General features: G+C 39.1%; 1 protein-coding gene across 3 annotated transcripts in view; it reads left to right on the forward strand.

Annotated features, from left to right (window-relative positions):
- The first annotated feature begins 450 nt into the window (after positions 1-450).
- Positions 451-19,616, forward strand: part of MIER3 (MIER family member 3) — a 35,826-nt gene continuing 16,660 nt past the window's right edge. For 2 of the 3 annotated variants that reach the window (XM_021707325.1, XM_008074619.2), the window contains exons 1-6: positions 451-475; positions 3,482-3,627; positions 13,176-13,310; positions 14,778-14,898; positions 15,806-15,891; positions 16,072-16,144. In XM_021707325.1, coding sequence (XP_021563000.1) covers positions 3,529-3,627; positions 13,176-13,310; positions 14,778-14,898; positions 15,806-15,891; positions 16,072-16,144 — 514 coding nt within the window. In that variant the 5' untranslated portion in view covers positions 451-475; positions 3,482-3,528. Of the gene's footprint in view, positions 476-3,466; positions 3,628-13,175; positions 13,311-14,777; positions 14,899-15,805; positions 15,892-16,071; positions 16,145-19,616 lie in introns of all 3 variants that reach the window. The other variant, XM_008074620.2, reaches the window with a different exon arrangement.

A 19,616-nucleotide genomic window follows, 5' to 3' on the forward strand; every position in this document is an offset into this window, starting at 1 on the left:
CCCAGGGGGCGGGCTGGGGCCCGGAGGGCGAGTCCCTTCCAGAAAGGGGCGTTGCGTTTCGAGGAGTTGTTCGGGGCCGCGGGGAACCGGCTGGGATCTGGGGGATCCGGGGAGGGGGGGCTGACTGATGCTGCGAGCCGACGGCTCTGGGTTTTGCTTCTCCGCTCTAACTTGCGAGCTCCAAGGAGCGGCTTGGAGTGGTCTCGTAGACTCCGGGCTTCGTCCCGGGTCTGCGAGCTTGTACGCTGGGGACTTGGGGAGGAAGGCGAGGCAGCCAAGAGGGGGCCCAAAAGGGGCCGGGAACGGTCGGAGCGAAGCTGCGTCTCGCACTTTTGGCCGCTGCGAAGGAGCGCTCGACTCCGCCTCCTCTGCGCCCTGTTGCCGGCACTGCCTCCTTGCCGGCTGCGCGATCTAACCTCACGTTTTCTTTTCTCTCTCTCTCTCTCGTAGGCTTCTTTCGGAAGTTCGAGCCCAGGTTGGTCCTAGTTTCTTGCCCCATCGGTGGGTCTCAGAGTGTAATGTGGGCCCGGAGGTCTGTTGCTAAAGGATTCCCTCCCCCCACACAAAACATTGGTCCTGCAAGTTTTCATCGTTGGTTTTTAAGAGTTCAGTGTGCATTTGGTAATTGCATTCAAGGAAGGAACGGTTGAACTTGCCTTTCCTTTTTCTCTCTTGCATGTTGAAGAAGTAACCTTATGACAGAACTGCTAAGACGAGTGTTCTTTGAGAGTAATACGTCTTTAATTCTGACATGTCTTGTTTTTTCTCCAAGCCCGAGGCAGTTCGTCCCAAGTCGACTTTACACCCACTTTAGCAGTTTAGATTTAATTTCGGTTTCTTTGAAAGATTCACTTTAGTTTGTCAGAACTTTGGGGCTGCTTAGATTGATTGTTATCCGTAACTCCCGTGCCCCCTTATTTTGTTTCTTTTTCATAATTAAGTGTCCATTGATTATGTTAAAGTTGAAAAGTGAGAGATAAGACTACCTTAGTTTGAAAAAAAAGAATTTCCAAGTTTGGCACTTAAAAGTGATGTCGTATTTTTGAGCTGAGATGATCTTAGATCATCTAGCACGGTGTTTCTTAACCTTTTTTGAGGTCAGAAATCCCTGTCAGGATCTGATGAAAGCAAAGATACTCCCCAGATCTCCACACATATGCATAATTACATGCACTTTGGAGTTTGTGGACCCCCCAAAGCAGGTCCATGTGACCTCTTCTCATGTGCTAATGTAAGGATATCTTGCTTTCAATTTCTCATCCCCTTTCCAGCCCCACTCTTGGCTGCCTCTTTTCTCTCTCATAGTCTCCAGAAAGTACCTCTGACTAGTCCAGCTCCCTTGTTTTACAGTTGAGGAGACTGTTGAATAACACTAGTTAGTCGCTGAGCATAGAAGAGATCGGAGTCTTCAGTACATGTTGCCTTTGAGTGAGCACTCCATTTCCTTGCAGTATCACTTTTTGTAAAACCAAGTAGAAGAAACTTGCGGCTATTTTAAAAATAGCTGCTTACATCTTTACATTTAAAAATTGTTTTAAAAATCATTGCTAATTTAGAGACAAACATTTCTTTGTTAATAACTGGTTTCAGGGAAAGAATATTTATGTACATGATGCCAAACATCTGGATGATAATGGAATTTTTCCACTTTGCATCACTGACTTCTTTTAAGAAGTTGCAATGTAAATAAAAAGCCAAAAGACATTATAGTTTTGATGTCTTAACAGACTTCTAACCTGTTTTAAATCAGTTAGCCAGTTTTGTTTTGTTTTTTGAGTTGGAGTCTCACTCCGTCGCCCAGACTGGAGTGCAATGGCCACTCCCGGCCATCGTAGCCTCGACCTGCTGGGCTCCGGCCATCCTTCCGCCTCAGCCTTCCAAGTAGCCGGAATTACAGGCGCGTGCTACCACGCCCACCTGATTTTTTGATTTATTGTGGAGATGAGGTCTCGCTGCCCAGGCAGGTCTCGAACCCGCGGGCTCAGGCAATCCACTCACCTCAGCCTCCCAAAGGCGCGGGATTAGAGGCTGAGCCACCGAGCCCGGCTGTTAGCCAGTTTTTAAAAGATAATTTTAGGGGCCCTTTCAGCCACCCTATGCATTTTCTAAATGGAAAGTTGAGACCTAGAAAGTTTAAGTGACTTACTTCAGGTCCTAGAAAACCAAGGACAAAGTCAGGAGTAGACCCTTGGGCCCTTGGATTTCTGGCCTCTAATTGAATACCTTCCATGTTAAAGAGGAAGCTCATTCCAAAGGGTACAGGAATAACAAAAAACAACAGAGCTCTTCTCCCAAAGAGGTGGAAAAGTTAGCATCTGTTCATCCCTGCCACTTTGGCATACCATGGAAGTTTCCAGGAATTCTTTAAAAAAAAAAAAAATGATAATGGATGTTCTATTTTTAAGCTAGTTATTAAATATTCACTTTGCTCTTTAAATTTGGATTAAATCACATATGCTTCAACAGGTTTTTAAATGAGTAAATCATATTTTTCAACATTAAAGGAAATAACGTCATAATGTAAACCTCCTAAAAAAATTAAGTCCCATAGCAATTGTATTATTTTTAGGACTAATGATTAGAGTTCTCAGAACTCAGAATCAAAATCATTGAATTATGGCTGTGGTTTTTCCATAGTGAAATATCTTTGGCCTACTTCAGTGTTTTGGTAATGATCTCACATTGTCCTTAAATGTAGAAATTTTAAGATATTCAATAGCTTAACTAAGAACAGATCAGACTTTGTGTTCAATCCACTTCTATCCACCCAGATTCTGATAGTTTTTTTCCTTTTCTGCTTTGATGGTCACTAGTCTAATTAAATTAGATATTAAAGTAAAACAAGTGGAGAAAATCCTGTTTTTCATAAAATTTTTTTTTGTACCCTTGGGATTATGGATTTTAGTCATTCTCTTGGTTTTTGAAGTTTTTTTTAATTGACTTCAATTTGCTTTTAAAAGTTTTACACTTTTATAAACAAATATGAATTGACCAAAACAACTTGCAATGGATATGTCTTCCAAAACCATGCGATATGATTTTCTATATTTCCTTCACACAATCCTATGACCTTTATCAGTAATCCAAAGTAAAGCATAGTCTTACAGTTTAATACTTGTCTGGTGAATTCTGGGGAGCTTGAAACACTGTTATAGATATGTAAAGTGATGTAGTACCTTTAAAACTGAATTGCTGTGTAGCTGCAGTTTAAGATCACACCATTTAAATTTGCTGCTATTGCAAGTTGTTTTCTCATGGACAAGACCCCTGCTCTCCAAGTGTGTGTGAATTACTGTGCCTCATTCTTTTGCTGATTTAGATACCTTTTCAGAATTGTGTAGTCTTAACTTGATAACTTATAAAGCTTATAGTAAATTCATTTAATAAAACATGTAACAACATTAAAAGGGACTGACAGAAGAACACAAATTTTTATTTTCTTTTGAAAATGTGTAAAGTGATTCAGTTTGTTTTATTCCAGTTGGGTCTTTGTCTTCTGAGGATCATGATTTTGACCCCACTGCTGAGATGCTGGTCCATGACTATGATGATGAAAGAACTCTTGAAGAAGAGGAAATGATGGATGAGGGTAAAAACTTCAGTTCTGAAATTGAAGACTTAGAAAAGGTAAAGGATATACTTCAGTACTTTAACACAAATTTGTAAGAAAGATTTTGAAATTCTGTTGTAACTTTTTTTTTTTGCAATCTACCTAAAATAAAAATAGGTTCTGGCCAGGTGTGGTGGCTCATGTCTGTAATCCCATCATGTTGGGATGCCAAGGTGGGAGGATTATTTAAGCCCAGGAGTTTAAGACAAGCCTAGGCATCTTAGGGAAGCCCTGTCTCTTAAAAAAAATAATTAGCCAGGTGTTATGGCACACACACCTGTAGTCCCTGCTACTCAGGAGGCTGAGATAGAAGCATAACCTGAGCCCAGGAGATGAAGTCTGCAGTGAGCTGTTGTTATGCCACTGCACTACAGCCTAGGCTACAGAACAAGACCCCAACTCAGAAAAAAAAGGATCTGCTTTTTTTTTTTTTTAACTAACTTTTATTTGGGAGAATAGCCTGATTACATTTTCATTTAGTTTTTCAAAATTCTTTTATCTGTTAACATAATTTTTAAGCTTTTATCAGCACAGTGAATTAGGTACACCTAGTCATTTTACAGATGAGAAAGTTGACATAGAGAGCTATAGGCCCTAAACTTAGTGTCTGAATCCTAATCCAGTCCTCTTTCCGTTATGTCATATTATTCTAGTGAGGGTCAAACCTAAATTCAAGTAAGTACCGTAGTACATACAGAGAAGTCTCTTCCTTCAAATAAATTATAATCTGGTAGACTTCTATAAGAAGATGGAGACAGAAAAAATTTTACTGTATTTTCAAATATAAATTAGTAATATCCTATCCCCTAACCCTCAGTCATCTTTTTAAAAGTTGGCAAGAATAAGTGTAGTTTATAACTTTTTAAACCCCGAGTTAATATAAATTCAAATGAACTATATTTTAAACATGCATTTATACAGGACTATATAGAGGCCTCTGTGGGAGTTACCTTGCAAAGCTGTAGGATTATAATTATCTATAAATTAACTTCATTTGAAGATTTCCATCAGCCCAGTATAACAAAAGCTTTCAGAAATAGTGCTGATACTCTGAGTTCTTATGCCTCTTTTTCTTGAAGAAGGCAAACACAATCTTACATGTCATCTCCTTTGCTTACTGGCTTTGAGAGGTAGGGATGGGGTATTATTCCATTTCTTTCTTCATATTAAATACATAGGGAAACTGAAGACAAAGTCATTAGAGCCTAGATCTCAGTCTCACTCCAGTAGACCTGAAATTTTCTAAACACATTTATTCATTTAGCCAGTTGATCCAACACAGTTGTAGTTAGATTTATTCACTTAAAAAAAATCTGCTGGGCCAGGCATGGTGGCTCATGCCTGTAATCCCAGTACTTTGGGACGCTGAGGCAGGAGGATGGCTTGAGGCCAGGAGTTTGAGACCAGCCTAGGCAACTTTACAAAAAACCCAAAATTTAGCTGGGTGTGGTGGCGTGCTTTAACTGTATTCCCAGCTACTTGGGAGGCTCAAGTAGAAGGATCACCTGAGCCCAAAAGGTTGAGGCTGTGGTGAGCTGTTATACCACTGCACTCCAGCCTGGGTGACAGAGTGAGAACCTGACTCAAACAACAAAAATCTGTAAAAACCAAACAAATCTGAGAATATTAAGCTAAAATTGTTATGAAATACTCACGTGGTTGAAGAAGAAAATTTTTTGACTATCTCTCCATTCAGGAGTGATGATAAAATATTGTTTTTTGGGAGAAAAGATGCCCAAGAGTCTCAAGGTCTACCTTGGCTTATTCAGGCAATTTCTTCCTGTTTATGAGTGGGTGTCTTAGAATAACTGAGAATTATATTATCACTAAGCCAAGGACTTGTTAGATCCTGGGATTATAAAACTGATCAATTTGACAGTATCTCTGAACTCTAGGGACCTACAGTCTAATGAAGGGTGACAAATGGGAACAGATTTTTAGTATGATACACTAAGGACTGTGAATGAGGTAAGCAGTGAAAGCTATGGCAGAAAGGTTGTATATATTTAGTAAAAGATGCTCAGCTTGGTTGAAAGTTCAGGAAAGGCTCCTTAGAATAGACACTTCTCTTTTGTAGTTTTGAGTCAGGACAGTGGGCCTGGCATGTTTTGTGGACATGGAGCAAAGGTCTCAGGTGATCTAATAATGTTCAGTCTTCCTTGAAAGTGTGTTTGTTGTTAAAGGTAGGGAGACAGCAGTCTAGTTATAACATCATATGAGCAAATGGTAGAAAAGCATCAAGACTGTGTTTTAGCCATGCAGATAGCCATTTGTCAGTAAATTAGTAACTAAATTTCACCTACTCTGTTAACTTAGTTACTACTTAGTGTGGGTAATCTGGTAGAGATATTTATGGGCTGGTAATATTTTATTTTTCAGATTTGTAGTTTCTTCCAGAGGCCAGTAATAGCCACTTTGTTCTGTGTTTAGTGCATTTTAAAAGGAAATTGAAGAAGGGACAGAGAAATAATCAATAGCAGAGTTATTACCTAATTAATGACAGAAATACCTAATTTCTATTCCTGTGATTTTCATTTTGTTTAGTAAATGCTAATAACTAAATTTTTTGTAACATCTGTCATTAAATTAGTAGATTAGGAAAAATTATAGACCCTTAAGTATTTCGTCTTCTCGGTACTTGGACAGTTTTGCTTCTACGTATTTTGTCATACTTCTGGAAATTGGGACAGAAAAATACAGGAAATCTTTAAACACATTCCAGAGAAGACCCAAGAGTTGTATCGCCCTTCAGAAGGCTATTCCTGCTCTCATGAGCAGTGGACAAGAGGAGCTCTTTCTTTGTTTTATATTTTTTTGGCACAGAGGGCGAGACGGGGGGGTTCTCACTCTGTTGCCCAGGCTGGAGTACAGTAGCATGATCGCGGCTTACCACAGCCTCAGTCTCCTGGGTTCTAGGAGATTCTTCCACCTTAGCCTCCCGACTATCTGGGACTGTATAGTATGTGCCACCACACCCAGCTAGTGTTCTGATTTTTTTGTTGAGATGAGGTCTCGCTATGTTGCCCAGGCTGGTCTCGAACTCCTGGGCTCAAGCGGTCCTCCCACCTAGGCATCCCACCATGCTGGGATTACAGGCATGAGCCACTGCTCCCAGCCAAGAAGAACTCTTTCTAAGAGTGACTTACAGTACACTTTCTCTGATCTATGGTTCTTAGCTGTAGTAAAGCATCACTGTGCAGATGTAGTCTCTATTCATTATTGATGTTTAAGGAAACATGAAAATAATAAAAGAAATAGTAGATGGAGACACACATGAACAGTAAGGGTCAGGTTTTTAGACATACTAAAATAAGATTTTTGTTATATCTTTATATGTTTTAATTTATTCATGTTCCTGCTTTCTGAGAGCTTTCAATTATCCTAGACTTGTAGCTAGAACTTTTTGAAAAGATATTTCTGCTTTTATTAATAGATAGATTACCTCCCTGATGTTCACTGTGGGAAAACTCTAAAAAATTCAGAAAAGCATAAATAAATGAGAAAGTAAAAGATTACTTTTTCTACCAGTTAGACTTTAGTATGTTCTTCTTTTTCTTTTTCTTTAAAGCATTTAAACAGAGTATGTGTATATTACTTTGCAGCCTGTGCTTTAAGGTATCAGATAAGTGTTCTATTAGTTATTAACTTTTCTCTGTGCCTCTCAGACAGTCTCATTTCACCCACCTAGCAGCACCATCAAGTGTGTCCAATGAGTATTGGTATTATTTTCTTGGCTCAGAGGCCTTTTTTTTTTTGAGTTGGAGTCTCACTCTGTCGCCCAGACTGGAGTGCAGTGGCCACTCCTGGCCACCGCAGCCTCGACCTGCTGGGCTCCGGCGATCCTTCTACCTCATCCTTCTGAGTAGCCGGAACTACAGGCGCACACTACTGCACCTGGTTAATTTTTGATTTATTGTAGAGATGAGGTCTCGCCAAGTTGCCCAGGCGGATTTCGAACCCGCAGGTTCAGGCAATCCACTCACCTCAGCTTCCCAAAGCGCGGGATTACAGGCTGAGCTACCCAGTCTGGCTCAGAGGCCTTTTTGATACAGAGGCCTTATGTGGGGAGGAGGACAATTATGTGAAATTTGTACATTAGTAATGGGATACAGCCTGATTCTGATATGTGAGGGTGTGCATCCTAGGATCAAGGAGATGATGATGATTTCCTTTTTATAAATGAGGGAATGGAGATGAGAAGGGTTAGGTGATTGGCCCAAAATAATGGTTAGGAATTAGTGAGTTGAGTCCTGTGCCCCAGATCTTGTACCCTTCCTGATATAAACATTTTGACTTACAGAACTTTATATAAGTGTGACTGGACTCAACTGTATCTCATAAAACTTAAATAGATTCAACAAAACACTCAAGAAAAAGAAAAGAGAAAAATCCTTATTCCTGGAATATGGTGCTGTATCAAACTTCTAAGCTAATCTAGCCACCACAGATCCTCAGAGACTTTGAGACTTACTAATTCAATTTTGAAAAAAAATTTTTAGACTACAAAGGACTAAGTGCTTTTTAAAATAGGTTTTAATAGAGAACTCAGCTGTAAAGTGCTTCAGAGACTGGATTCACCTTTTCCAGTTTTGCTTAAAAAGTTTTGGTACAGATAATGTTTTAGCACTAGCCCACTGGCCACTGGTGTCACCCCCTTGAACTTATTAATGAGGTTTCCACTAAGGTAGTTACATCCTCCCTTAACAGATGACTGGGCCTATGGCTTTATAGAAAAGTAGAGTTTTTCGTGTGTTACTACCGGGTTCCTCCTGTTTCCCCCACACATACATATTTTTTATTCTTTCTCTCCTCTGCCCAAAGTGTCTGCCATATGCCAGGCTAACCCCTAGATTCTATCCCTCCATCCTTCAGTTTATTCTTGTGCTTAAAAAATTTCCACATAGAACTCATTGTACATTCCCATAATTGGAAGAAGTTCTTTTTTGCCCCTGTTTTACCTTTTGTTGTTTTCCTTTTATAGTTAAATCTCAAGGACATATACGAGGGGGGACCCCAAAAATCCCAAATTTGCATTTACATGCTTAAATTTCAGTCACCCTCACTTTCTGTTGGATGCGATACATCTATCAGGATGCTTTTTCCAGTGTTTGAACTTGTCAACTTTGACGACTTTTGGTGCTTTTGCCGTTTGTCTGACCTCTTCCACATTAGGAAAACATCTCCCTTTGAGGACTTTTTCCTCTGGGAAAACCAAAAAAAAAAAAAAGTCACTCAGGGCCAGGTCGATCGGTGAATAGGGAGCGTGGGACATGAGGGTCATGCCGGTTTGGGTCAGCAGCTGCCGAATACGCAGGGCAGTGTGGGCAGGTGTGCTTGTGTATCATCATGAAATGGGCAAACGCATTGAAGGAATCTCAACAAAAAAAATCACTGAAGCTGAATGCAGTCTCTCATAATAATGATGGCTTGAACACTGATGCTGATGAGTTCCTAGAACCCTTACCTAGTGGGGGAAGCCTGTACTATAAGAGGCCTGTCCTCCAAAAGATAATTCCAGGTTTTTTTTAGGGTCTCCTCATCTGTACTTTCTTCTTTCCCATTCAGTACTTTGCTTGGCTTCTTCCATCATGTGTAACATCACCAGTAACTCCTGATTTTCTAATACAGACTTTTTTGTCTCTTTCTCTTTCTTGATTTCTCTTTGGAATTTGACCCAAGTGCCCATTCCTGGTTTTTCCACACTTGCTTCTATCTTAATTTACATAATCCTGTTTTCTCCTGGTTCTGCCTTATTTGTGGGCTTCCCTTTCTTTGCCCACACTTTAATTGATGGTGTTGTCCGGGGTTTTGCCTTTTGCCTCCTCACTCTATATGTGTTTTCTGGGTGTTCTCATTCAAGCCTGCTGCTTCAACTTTCACCTTAAACTGATCATTACTATCCCATCCTCAAGTTTCTCTGGTGTTTCTGTCTTATAGTGGTGCTATGGCTACCTGACTTCTCAGGCCTGATATCTGGCATTTAGACTTCTATGTCACTTTCATTTCTGTATCAAGTAAGTCCGTAAATGGATCTTTTCCCTAAATGTCACTCAAATAATTGTCTTCCTTAGTTCTGACTTCCATTCTTCTACTTCCCCTAGAACATTATTTCCCAAATGCAAATCATGTCTAGGATTTTTTTGGACATACCTATTGCCTATAAAGATATAATGTATCTAAAAGTTCTTCTAAACTTGGGTCCCCTCTCTTTTGTTCTATCCTCTCTGTGGGTGAGCTCATCAACTCCTGTGGCTTTAAATACTATCTAGAAGCTAATGAATGCCAGATTTATATCTTTATCCCAGCCTGATTTTTCTGAGCTCCAGGTTCCTGGCTAACCTAACTTTTTTACTTGGATGTTTCCTAGTCCTCTCAAACTTAACTGTCTTTTGCAGAACTCTTAGTTATTTTTTTCCTTTCAAAACCCTTTATTTTCTTTAGTCTTATATCTCTGCAAAATGTTACCACCATCTAGACAGATAGAAATCTGAGGAGTCATCTTTTCCTCTCTCTTTCACTCCCACATCCGGTAGCCCATTGGATTCCACCTCAGAATCTCTCTCTTCTCTTCTCTCCTTGTCTGTGTCACCACCCTAACCCAGCTTGAGGCTTTTTAAGTAGTCTCCCTTCCTTTCTCATCTCTTTCCACCCTTTTCAATTTTTCTTCATGTAGCTGTCCAGTAATTTTTTTTTTTTTTTTGAGTTGGAGTCTCACTCTGTCGTCAAGGAGTGCAACGGCATGCTCACGGCCATCCCAGCGTCAAACTGCTGGGCTCCAGAGATCCTTCTGCCTCAGCCTTCCAAGTATCCAGAACTATAGATGCATGCAACCACACCCAGCTAGTTTTTTGTTTATTGTAGAGAAGCAGTCTCGCCAAGTTGCCTGGGCTGGTCTCAAACCTGCAGGTTCAGGCAGTTCACTCACCTCGGCTTCCCAAAGTGCTGGGATTACAGGCTGAGCCATCGAGCCCGGCCCAGTATTTTAAGAATAAATAATGGCATGCTACTCCCTTTTATAATTCTCTAATGGCGACCCATTGCCTTGGAAATGAAGTCCAGGTTCCTTGGCCATGTGATCTGTCCCTGCCTTTCTCCATTCTTCTCCTGAGCCAGTCTTCATTCTGTTCACCAAACTTTGGCAAGTTGGCTTAGGCCTCAGTTGTGTCATTTCCCTTGCTGAGAATGCTTCTCACGGGACTGGCCACTTCTCAGATTTCAGCCTCAGGTGAAGATCATTTCTTGTCTTTCCCTTCTGCTCTGTGAATATGGCTCCCCCGTGTTACTGTGTATCTTAGGGCCTGTTTGCTTCCTTTCACTCATCAAAATTGGCAGTTCTGTATCCGTGTATTGTCACAAGCCTTGTCATCTTTCGAGACAGCTCAGTTTTAGCCCTCTGCTTGTGCCTCCCTACCCTGTACTGTTTTTCTTTGGGTGTAGGTCTTCCCTTCTCTGTTCTCACGGATTTATGGCACCAGTTCTGGAATTGATTGTTAGCTGGATTACAATTGTTAATTTATCCCTTTCTCCCACTAAGACTGAATTCCTTGCAAACAGAGATTTTTCTGTAAGTTTTATTCCCATCATAGCCAGAAACCCCCAGCAAAGTGCCTAGAACCCACTATATGATGGGAAGGTGGACCATCAGTACATAAGCAGTGAAATTTGCCATCTCCACAGTTCAGGGAGAGAGTCTGAAACTGTGATGTTCTGAGAAATACTACTGACTGCTTGGTAAAGGCTACAACCCAGTCACCTTTTATATTACATCCAGTATAAGCCAAAGGGAAGGAGTTGCATGGATGCGGCAAGGAGGAAGATAGGACTGCAGAGAGATTCTAACTCTGATTCTAGTCACCTTCAGTGCATTCTCTGGTTTCGGAGAAGAAGAATTCATGGAAGTTTCCCAATGGTGTGGGTGAACTGTCTGTTCTGATCATCCAACTCAATTTATGCTGACTTCATGCTCCCAAAGCAGTTTTTTATTTATTTCAATCCCAAGCTGTGAAAGGATTTCATGAGTGACATGATTGTTATGGTCATTAGAAAGGCATATGTCTACTACTGCAAATTTATAAATCAGCATTCTATCGTATACTTTATTCTAAATTCATTTAGCATGAATTTTTTTCAGTCGAGCACAGTGAAATACATAAGTTTCATACTTACAAAGGTGAAGGCCAGATTTTGGGGGACCCTCAGAGGCTGCATCCCCTGTGGGCCCTGGGGGCAGCCAACTGGCTCTCTAGGAATCATCACTGGGTCCTCTCGTTCACTTTGTGGTCAACTATGGCAATGTTTTGCACTCTTCTTCAACAGTTTCAAGTTGTTTGTTTCATAACTTGGGTATTTTATCTTGAAGGGAAAATTAAACCAATAAGCAAGTCTGGGTGGCAGAGTGAGACTCCAACTCAAAAAAAAAAAAAAAAAAATGAATCTCTTAATTGATGAATACAGACATCTTTAAAATATTTAACAGATTAACTAGTTCATGAGTATATTGTTTTGAAGTCATTTATTTGAATGATAAATAGTTCTATACACTTTAATAGTTACAATACGTCATGCATTGCTTACTGAGGGGGATGCATTCTGAGAAATGTGTTGTTAGACGATTTTGTTGCTATGTGTACATCATAGAGTGTGCTAACACAAACCTAGATGGATAGCCTAGGCTATATGGAGTAGTCTCTTGCTCCTATCACATTTGTATGTGAAGTCTATCACTGACTGAAACATTGTTATATGATGCATGACTGTATATTTTAAAAGGAAATACAGCACTTATTTTCAGATGCGTTATAGAGGGGAACAATGACTGGTTATCACTCTGGCATGGAATTCATAACACAGGGAGGAGCACTGCAGTCAGAATATGTACATTTATCAAAGCAGTGCAGCCAGTAAGAAAACTTGGGGAGCTGGGATTCAAACCTAGAGCTAGTCTCACTTTTCTCACCTGTAAGATGATGATAATAAGACAATCTTTATCAGACAGTTGTTTAAAAAAAGGAAAAACTGGTATAAAAGATCAAATTTGGTACTAAGAATAGAAAGGATAATTGTGCTTTGGACATTAATAAATATTGCTGATGTTAGTAAATGTTCAGCAAAGGCTTTCTATCAGGTATCTTCAAATTAATATGAAGAATAAACCAAGTGGTCAACTGTTAATTGCAAGGAAAGAAGCTGTAAGCTACATAAAGCTCTGATTGATTAACTGGAAATATTTCAAAGCAAATCTTCATACTAACGTGAAAGCTAAAAAAAAAAAAATTCTGTACTAAAGCAGATATTTGTGTTGTTGTTTTGTTTTTTTTTTTAAAGTGAATTACACTGGAAAATAAGAACTAAGGTCCTGTTAGACTTTTGCTGATACATCAATTACAGCTCCAGGTGTTTGGTCCTGTTTCCTGACAACAGTACAAAAAAGAAAAACCTGAAACTTGGCTTTGATTTGTTTTGCTCTTTTGATAATGTGCCTTATGGACTTAAGGACAACATAGTTTACCTGCAGTTTGGTATTGTGATGTCTACTTTATTCGTGTTTGTGCCTTGGCTTAAATAGGAAGGAAACATGCCTTTAGAAGATTTACTGGCATTTTATGGCTATGAATCTACAATTCCAGCAGTTGCAAATTCCAGTGCAAATAGTTCCCCAAGTGAACTGGCAGATGAACTACCAGACATGACACTAGACAAGGTAAGTACAAGCATTTTAAAGAAAAATCCAGATCTGTTGACTGTTTTTATTAGAGTTTTTTTGGTTTAAAGCATTTTACTATTCTGAAATGTAAACTTCTTATTGACCATTGCTCTTGTCATTTTGGTGACTGATGTAAACATTGTTTGGTTTTGATCACACTGCTTTAAGAGTAGTAGTAGCTTCATGACACTTTGCGTGCCCAAGTATTCTCCCATAATTTTATCTTTCCTAAATTTAGATTTTGACTTAACTTCTTTTGATCCTGTAAACCACATGAAAGCATTGATTAATACATTCCCCAGAAACCTTGAAACCAAGGTGGCTTAGGCAAAGAGTGGTTGAAGAGGAGTTCTGTTTTCTTGATTCTGAGAGTGACAGAGGCCACAGCAGCAAAGGCCATGGAGATCCATCTCTAACATAGGCTGGTTGTGGGAACACCTAATCCCTGCTGAGGAAAATTCACACAGTCATTGTTTCTGCTAACATTTCCTTGCCTTTCACATCTCAGGTAGGGAGAGGAATCCATATCTTAGAACCTCTTCCTGTGAGTTATGTTATTCCTGCTCTTCAGTCAGTGTGATAGTAATGTATCACAGACCTTAATGACAATAGTCATTCAGCAAGTATTTATTGAGTGTCTACTACGTGCCAGGCACAAAGATGACTATATGCTAACATAAAAATTAATTCAAACTTGCTTCTTTTAAAATTATGTCACTAGTCAAAATTGTTCATTAGTTGTACTTTTAAAATTGTTATAAGAGTAGAGTTTGGAGAAGCATTTTTTTTTGGTTTGATTTATTGTCAGAAAGTGAGTATAATTGCTAACCATTTGGAAATCAAGTAATTTTTATTATAAATTCACTAAAAGCCTGCTGCTTTAGATAAGTCTCTGCACACCCACAAATTAGGCAGTTGTTTATTTTAAGCATATAGTATGCTTATTATTAGTAATATATTATTGTTATATAATTAAATATTAAATGTTATTAAATATGCACATGAAGTAAATTATAGGAGAATTTCACATTTCTCTCAATTAAGGAGGCTTCAACTACTTCTTTTTTTATTCTTTTTTTATTTTAAAGTTGTGGGGTACAATTCGGCATTAGGTATACAAACGGTCATTATGTACGTAAAGTTTGGGCTTCATTTTGGTCCCCACTTCACCTAGTTTGAGATCAGTTACGCTTATTGTGCTTCCCCCTTCCCACTACTGCCAATCCCTTTCTACCGTATTTTGATAATTGTTCAGGGTCGCTCATGAGTGAGAACATGTGGTACTCAGTTCTTTGTTTCTGTGATAGATCACTCAGTATTATAGACTCTAGGTTCATCCAAGTTGCTGTGAAGTTCATAATTTTGTCCTTCTTTTAATTGGATTATTTGTTATAAAAATGCATTTTCCTTAATTGGTAAGATGTTATTATTTCTAACTCTGGCACTATCTTCCTGTTCTTCCAGGAGGAGATAGCAAAAGACCTGCTGTCAGGTGATGATGAGGAGACTCAATCATCTGCGGATGATCTAACACCATCTGTGACTTCCCATGAAACTTCCGATTTCTTCCCTAGGCCTTTACGTTGTAAGAAGTCCAGTTATTACTGATTAATAGTTGCATTGATGCTATAGTTTGAGTACGTTTTATTGTGTTCAGTAGTTTATGTCAGAATATTCTAAATGTTTTATGTAGTTGAGATAAAATACTGTTATAATTTGAACAAGATGGTAACCTTTTCATTGGGATACAGGCAAACCGATGTGCCATTTAAAATGGAAATATTCACGTAATTTTGCAAGGTTCTTTTCTTTCCCAAGACTCATCTGTTGCTGTGGTAACCAGTCTTAGTTTGACCATGAAATTTTATAGGCTTTTTTTTTTTGGTTTCTGTCAAAAGGCCCTTGCTCTCCTGGTTTTGAAAACAGTGTTCAAAAAAAGTTTTTATTTTTAGTGATTCATTTAACTCTTTTTTTGTCCGTTAGTTCTTGGTATTACCCCTTAATGTTTATCAGTAATATTTAAAAGGTTTTTGACTGGAATAATTTCTTATATGCAATCTCACTTTTATTTTCCCTTAGGTATTTTTGTGATAGAAGGCCTATTTGGTTAACAAGCTCAAATACCCACGCACTTGTGTGTGTGTAAAAGCAATTCTGGTGGACTTAATGTGCAACTCTTTGTGTGTTTCTCCTTCTGGATTAGTGTTATCAGAAAGTCAGTGCTTTACTTTCTTTTTAGGGTGGCTGCAGAGATTTCCTTTTACCTCAAACTATGATTATACCATAATAATCACTAGGATAGGATACTCTACTCCGAGTTTTCAGTTGCTTGTTTTGACTCATGTTGATTGTGAGAATAGTGTAGGAGGTTTAGCACGTTTATGCTGGTTTCATTTATTTGACATGTTTTTATAAAATATGATATAACAGATATTTTCCCAGGTGCTGCAGAATAGGCAATAAAAACCTCTTTAATTTTCTTTTTTTTTAAGCAAATACTACATGTGATGGCGATAAGGAATCAGAAGTTGAAGATGTCGAAACAGACAGTGGTAACTCACCAGAAGATTTAAGAAAGGTAATTTGAGTTACCAACATAACCTATTAGACCATTTAGACTAAAGTGACTTTTAAAAACATTTCTGAAATGATTTATGATAATTTTGTTGTTGTAAGATAAAGTTTCTTTTGACTTGTAGAAACCGATTAATGAGTTGGAACTTTTTTTTTTTTTTTTTACTTCTCAATTTTCCTGTAGGAAATAATGATCGGTTTACAATATCAGGCAGAGATCCCTCCTTATCTTGGAGAGTACGATGGCAATGAGAAGGGTAAGGAAAGCTTTAATTTTGATGTTGGGTAGACCAGGTTACCACTTAATGTGTTAGTTTAAATATCTGATTATATACCAACCCTGGCAACATGAAATTAGATTTTGGGAAACTTCCGTTGTCAGAATATTTAAGCCTGACTTAGGAAAAAAGTATCAAAATTAACCATAAGACTCAGTTACTCCTCTCCCCTGACCCCATCCATGCACACACACAGTGCTGCTTAGCCAGGGGATGCAGTGCCTTTAAGATAGCAGAGAGCCGGCTGGACTCGGTGAATCAGCCTATAATCCCAGCACTTTAGGAGACCGAGGCAAGTGGATTGCCTGAGCCCATGGGTTCGAGACCAACTCGGGCAACTTGACGCGAGACCTCATCTCTGCAATAAATAAAAAAATAATTAGCCAGACATGGTAGTGCATGCCTGTAGTTCCAGCTACTTGGAAGACTGAAGCAGAAGGATCGCCAGAGCCCAGCAGGCCAATGCTGGATTGGCGTGAGCGTGCCATTGCACTCCAGGCTGGGCGACAGAGTGAGACTCCTACTCAAAAAAACAGAACCGAAACAAAACAAAAATAGTGGAGAGCCTCCTAAAGGGCAGTGCCTGGGCCTGCATCCTGCTTCAGTGGAAGTCGCTAGAGTCGCATCACTTGAGGTTAAGAGAACCTCAGGAAATAATTTGCTGAAAAGAAAACTCTTGAGGGAAAAGGAGAAGGAATTCTCCTGCCCTACTCCTGAAAGAACAGGATGTGAAATGTAAGGACTCTGCTGTTTTTGCTGTATACCCTACTGACATGTAGTCAGTTTTCTTTACATATCTGGTACATTCCAACTATAGTTGGTTATGAAAGTATAGAGGGGTAAGATGGTGGGACATAAAATACGGTTACACCTTCCTAGTTAAACTTGGGAATCAAGTACATTTGAAATATTTCTGTGGGCATTTGGCCTTTTCCCTGAGTTGACCTCTCCTTGTGAAGTCAGAGGTAAAAGCAAAAGAGCTGACACAACACTTCTGAGTCCTTTTTCCCTTTCCCTTTAACCTTTTGCCCTTGGATGTCCCCTCTGAGGGAATGTTGTAAATCTAGCAAACCACTCAGATGTCCCCTCTCAGGGAACATAAAGAGATTGCTGATGATTATACAGGACAAACTTATGCAAGTGCAAATTTTTAAAATTTTATTATAGAGATGTGGGGATTAACTACAGAAGTAGGCTGCATGCATTTGAAGTTGGGGCTTCTAACTGGTTCTCACTCCTCTTGGTATTGGACCAGGTACCCTTTGTGTTGTCAGGTGCTCCCCACCCTCCTCCCTTCTTTCCTCCTTCCTCTAGCAGTGCTCAGCAACTGCCTATCCCTTTCTTGTACTACTGTGACAAATATTCAGGGTCCACTTACGAGTGAGAACATGCGGTATTCAGTTCTTTTTTTCTCTGATAGTTCACTTAGTATCATGGTCTCCAACTCCATCTAATTTGCTGTGAAATCTATGATTTTGTTCTTCTTTATGACTGTGTAATACTCCATCGTGTATATGTACCACATTTTCTTTATCCAGTCCACTTCAGATAGGCGGTAGGGTTGGTTCCAGGTGTCTTTTTTTGTAGAACAGTTTATGTTCCTCTAAGTATATTCCCTGGAGAGGGATTGCTGGAGTATGGAAGGTCAGTTTTTAGTTCTTTTAGGAATTGCCACACTGCTTTCCATAGAGGTTGAACTGGTTTACATTCCCACCAACAGTGTAGAAGTGTTCTCTTTACTCTGCACCCGCACCAGCATCTGTTGTTTTTTGATTTATTGATGATAGCCATCCTTACCAGAGTTAGGTGGTATTTCACTGTGGTTTTTAATTTGCATTTCTCTGATGATTAGTGAGGCTGAACAGTTTTTCATGTGTCTGTTGGTTGCTTGTATATTATCTTTTGAGAAGTGTGTGTTCATGTCCTTTACCCACTTTTTAATGGAGTTATTTGGTTTTTTTCCTTTCACTTTGTCTGAGTTCCTTGTGGATTCTGGATGTTAGGTCTTTGTCAGATGCATCATTTGCAAATATTTTTTCCCATTCTTTGGGTTGTCTCTTTACTTTTTTGATGGTTTCTTTTGCTGTGCAAAAGCTTTTCAATTTGATGAATTCCCATTTGTCTATCTTAGCTATTATGGCATTTGTTTTTAGGGACTTGGTCAAAAATTTGTTGCCTACTCCAGTGTACATAAAGGTGTTCACTAAGTTTTCTTCTAGGATTCTTATAGTTTGAAGTTTTATGTTTAGGTCTTGGATCGATTTTGAGTTGATGTTTTTATATGGTGATAAATAGGGGTCCAGTTTCATTCTTCTGCATAATCAGCCAGTTTTCTCAGCACCATTTGCTAAATATAGTCTCCTTTCCCCAGTGATTGTTATTGGTGACTTTGTGGAAGATGAGTTGGTTGAGAGACCATGTTTTTGCTTCTGGAATCTCTGTCCTGTTCCATTGGTCTATGTGCCTATTCCTGTACCAATACTAGGTTGTTTTGGTTACTATAGTTTTGTAGTAAAGTTTAAAGTCTGGATGTGTGACACCTCTTGCTTTGTTCCTTTTGCTGAGGATTGTTTTTGGCTGCTCTTGCTCTTTTTTGTTTCCATGTGAATTTCTGTATTATTTCCAGGTCTGAGGAAAATGATGTTGTTAATTTGATGGGTATTACATTGAATCTGTAGATTACCTTGGGTAGAATGGACATCTTGACAATATTGATTCTTCCAATCCATGAGCATGGAATGTTTTTCCATTTGTGTCATCCAAGCACACATTTTTCAAAAATGTATGCTTCCTTGAAATGCTCCATTCAAATTGCACAAAAAAGCAAATAAAGAGATGCAATATGTACTGAGATATGATTAATCAGTTGAGAAGTGGTTTTTAGGAATCATGAGTGCATCCTCCCACATCTTCTCTGAACAACAGACTGGACGATAAATTACATATTATTTATGTGGGAGAAAGAAAACGAGACTGCATTGTCTGCTCAAACAGAAAGCACCAAGACGTCAAACAGATTGCTATTGCACAACATGTATCAATGAACCTGCAATGCATGTCGGTGACTGTTTCACATGTTACCACGCGTTAGAAAAATATATAAAATTTTGATTTTTTGTCATAAATAAGTTTCTCATTGTCCAAAATTTTATTATAAGCTAGATATCATTACAACAAAATAATTGGTTCCAACACTCTGCTATCTAACATGAAGTGATTTGTTTTTCACTGTTTTGTAAAAAAGTGTGGCCAAGCTACTGGTATGTGATCTGCCAGATGTCTCCAAGTACAAAGGGTTGAATGGTCATTTCCCATTTAAAGGAGGGGAGGACTGGCTACCTTGGGTTGTTAGCACCATTTTTCTAAACTGCTTTAGAAGTGAGTGAAGTCATTGTCCCAGGGGAAGCAAACAAGGCTGCCGATCCTCAGTTGTGCCATCCTCTTTACACAC

Source organism: Carlito syrichta, unplaced genomic scaffold (genome assembly GCF_000164805.1).
Source record: "Carlito syrichta isolate Samal-C Ts95f unplaced genomic scaffold, Tarsius_syrichta-2.0.1 Scaffold316508, whole genome shotgun sequence".
NCBI classification, from domain to species: domain Eukaryota; kingdom Metazoa; phylum Chordata; class Mammalia; order Primates; family Tarsiidae; genus Carlito; species Carlito syrichta.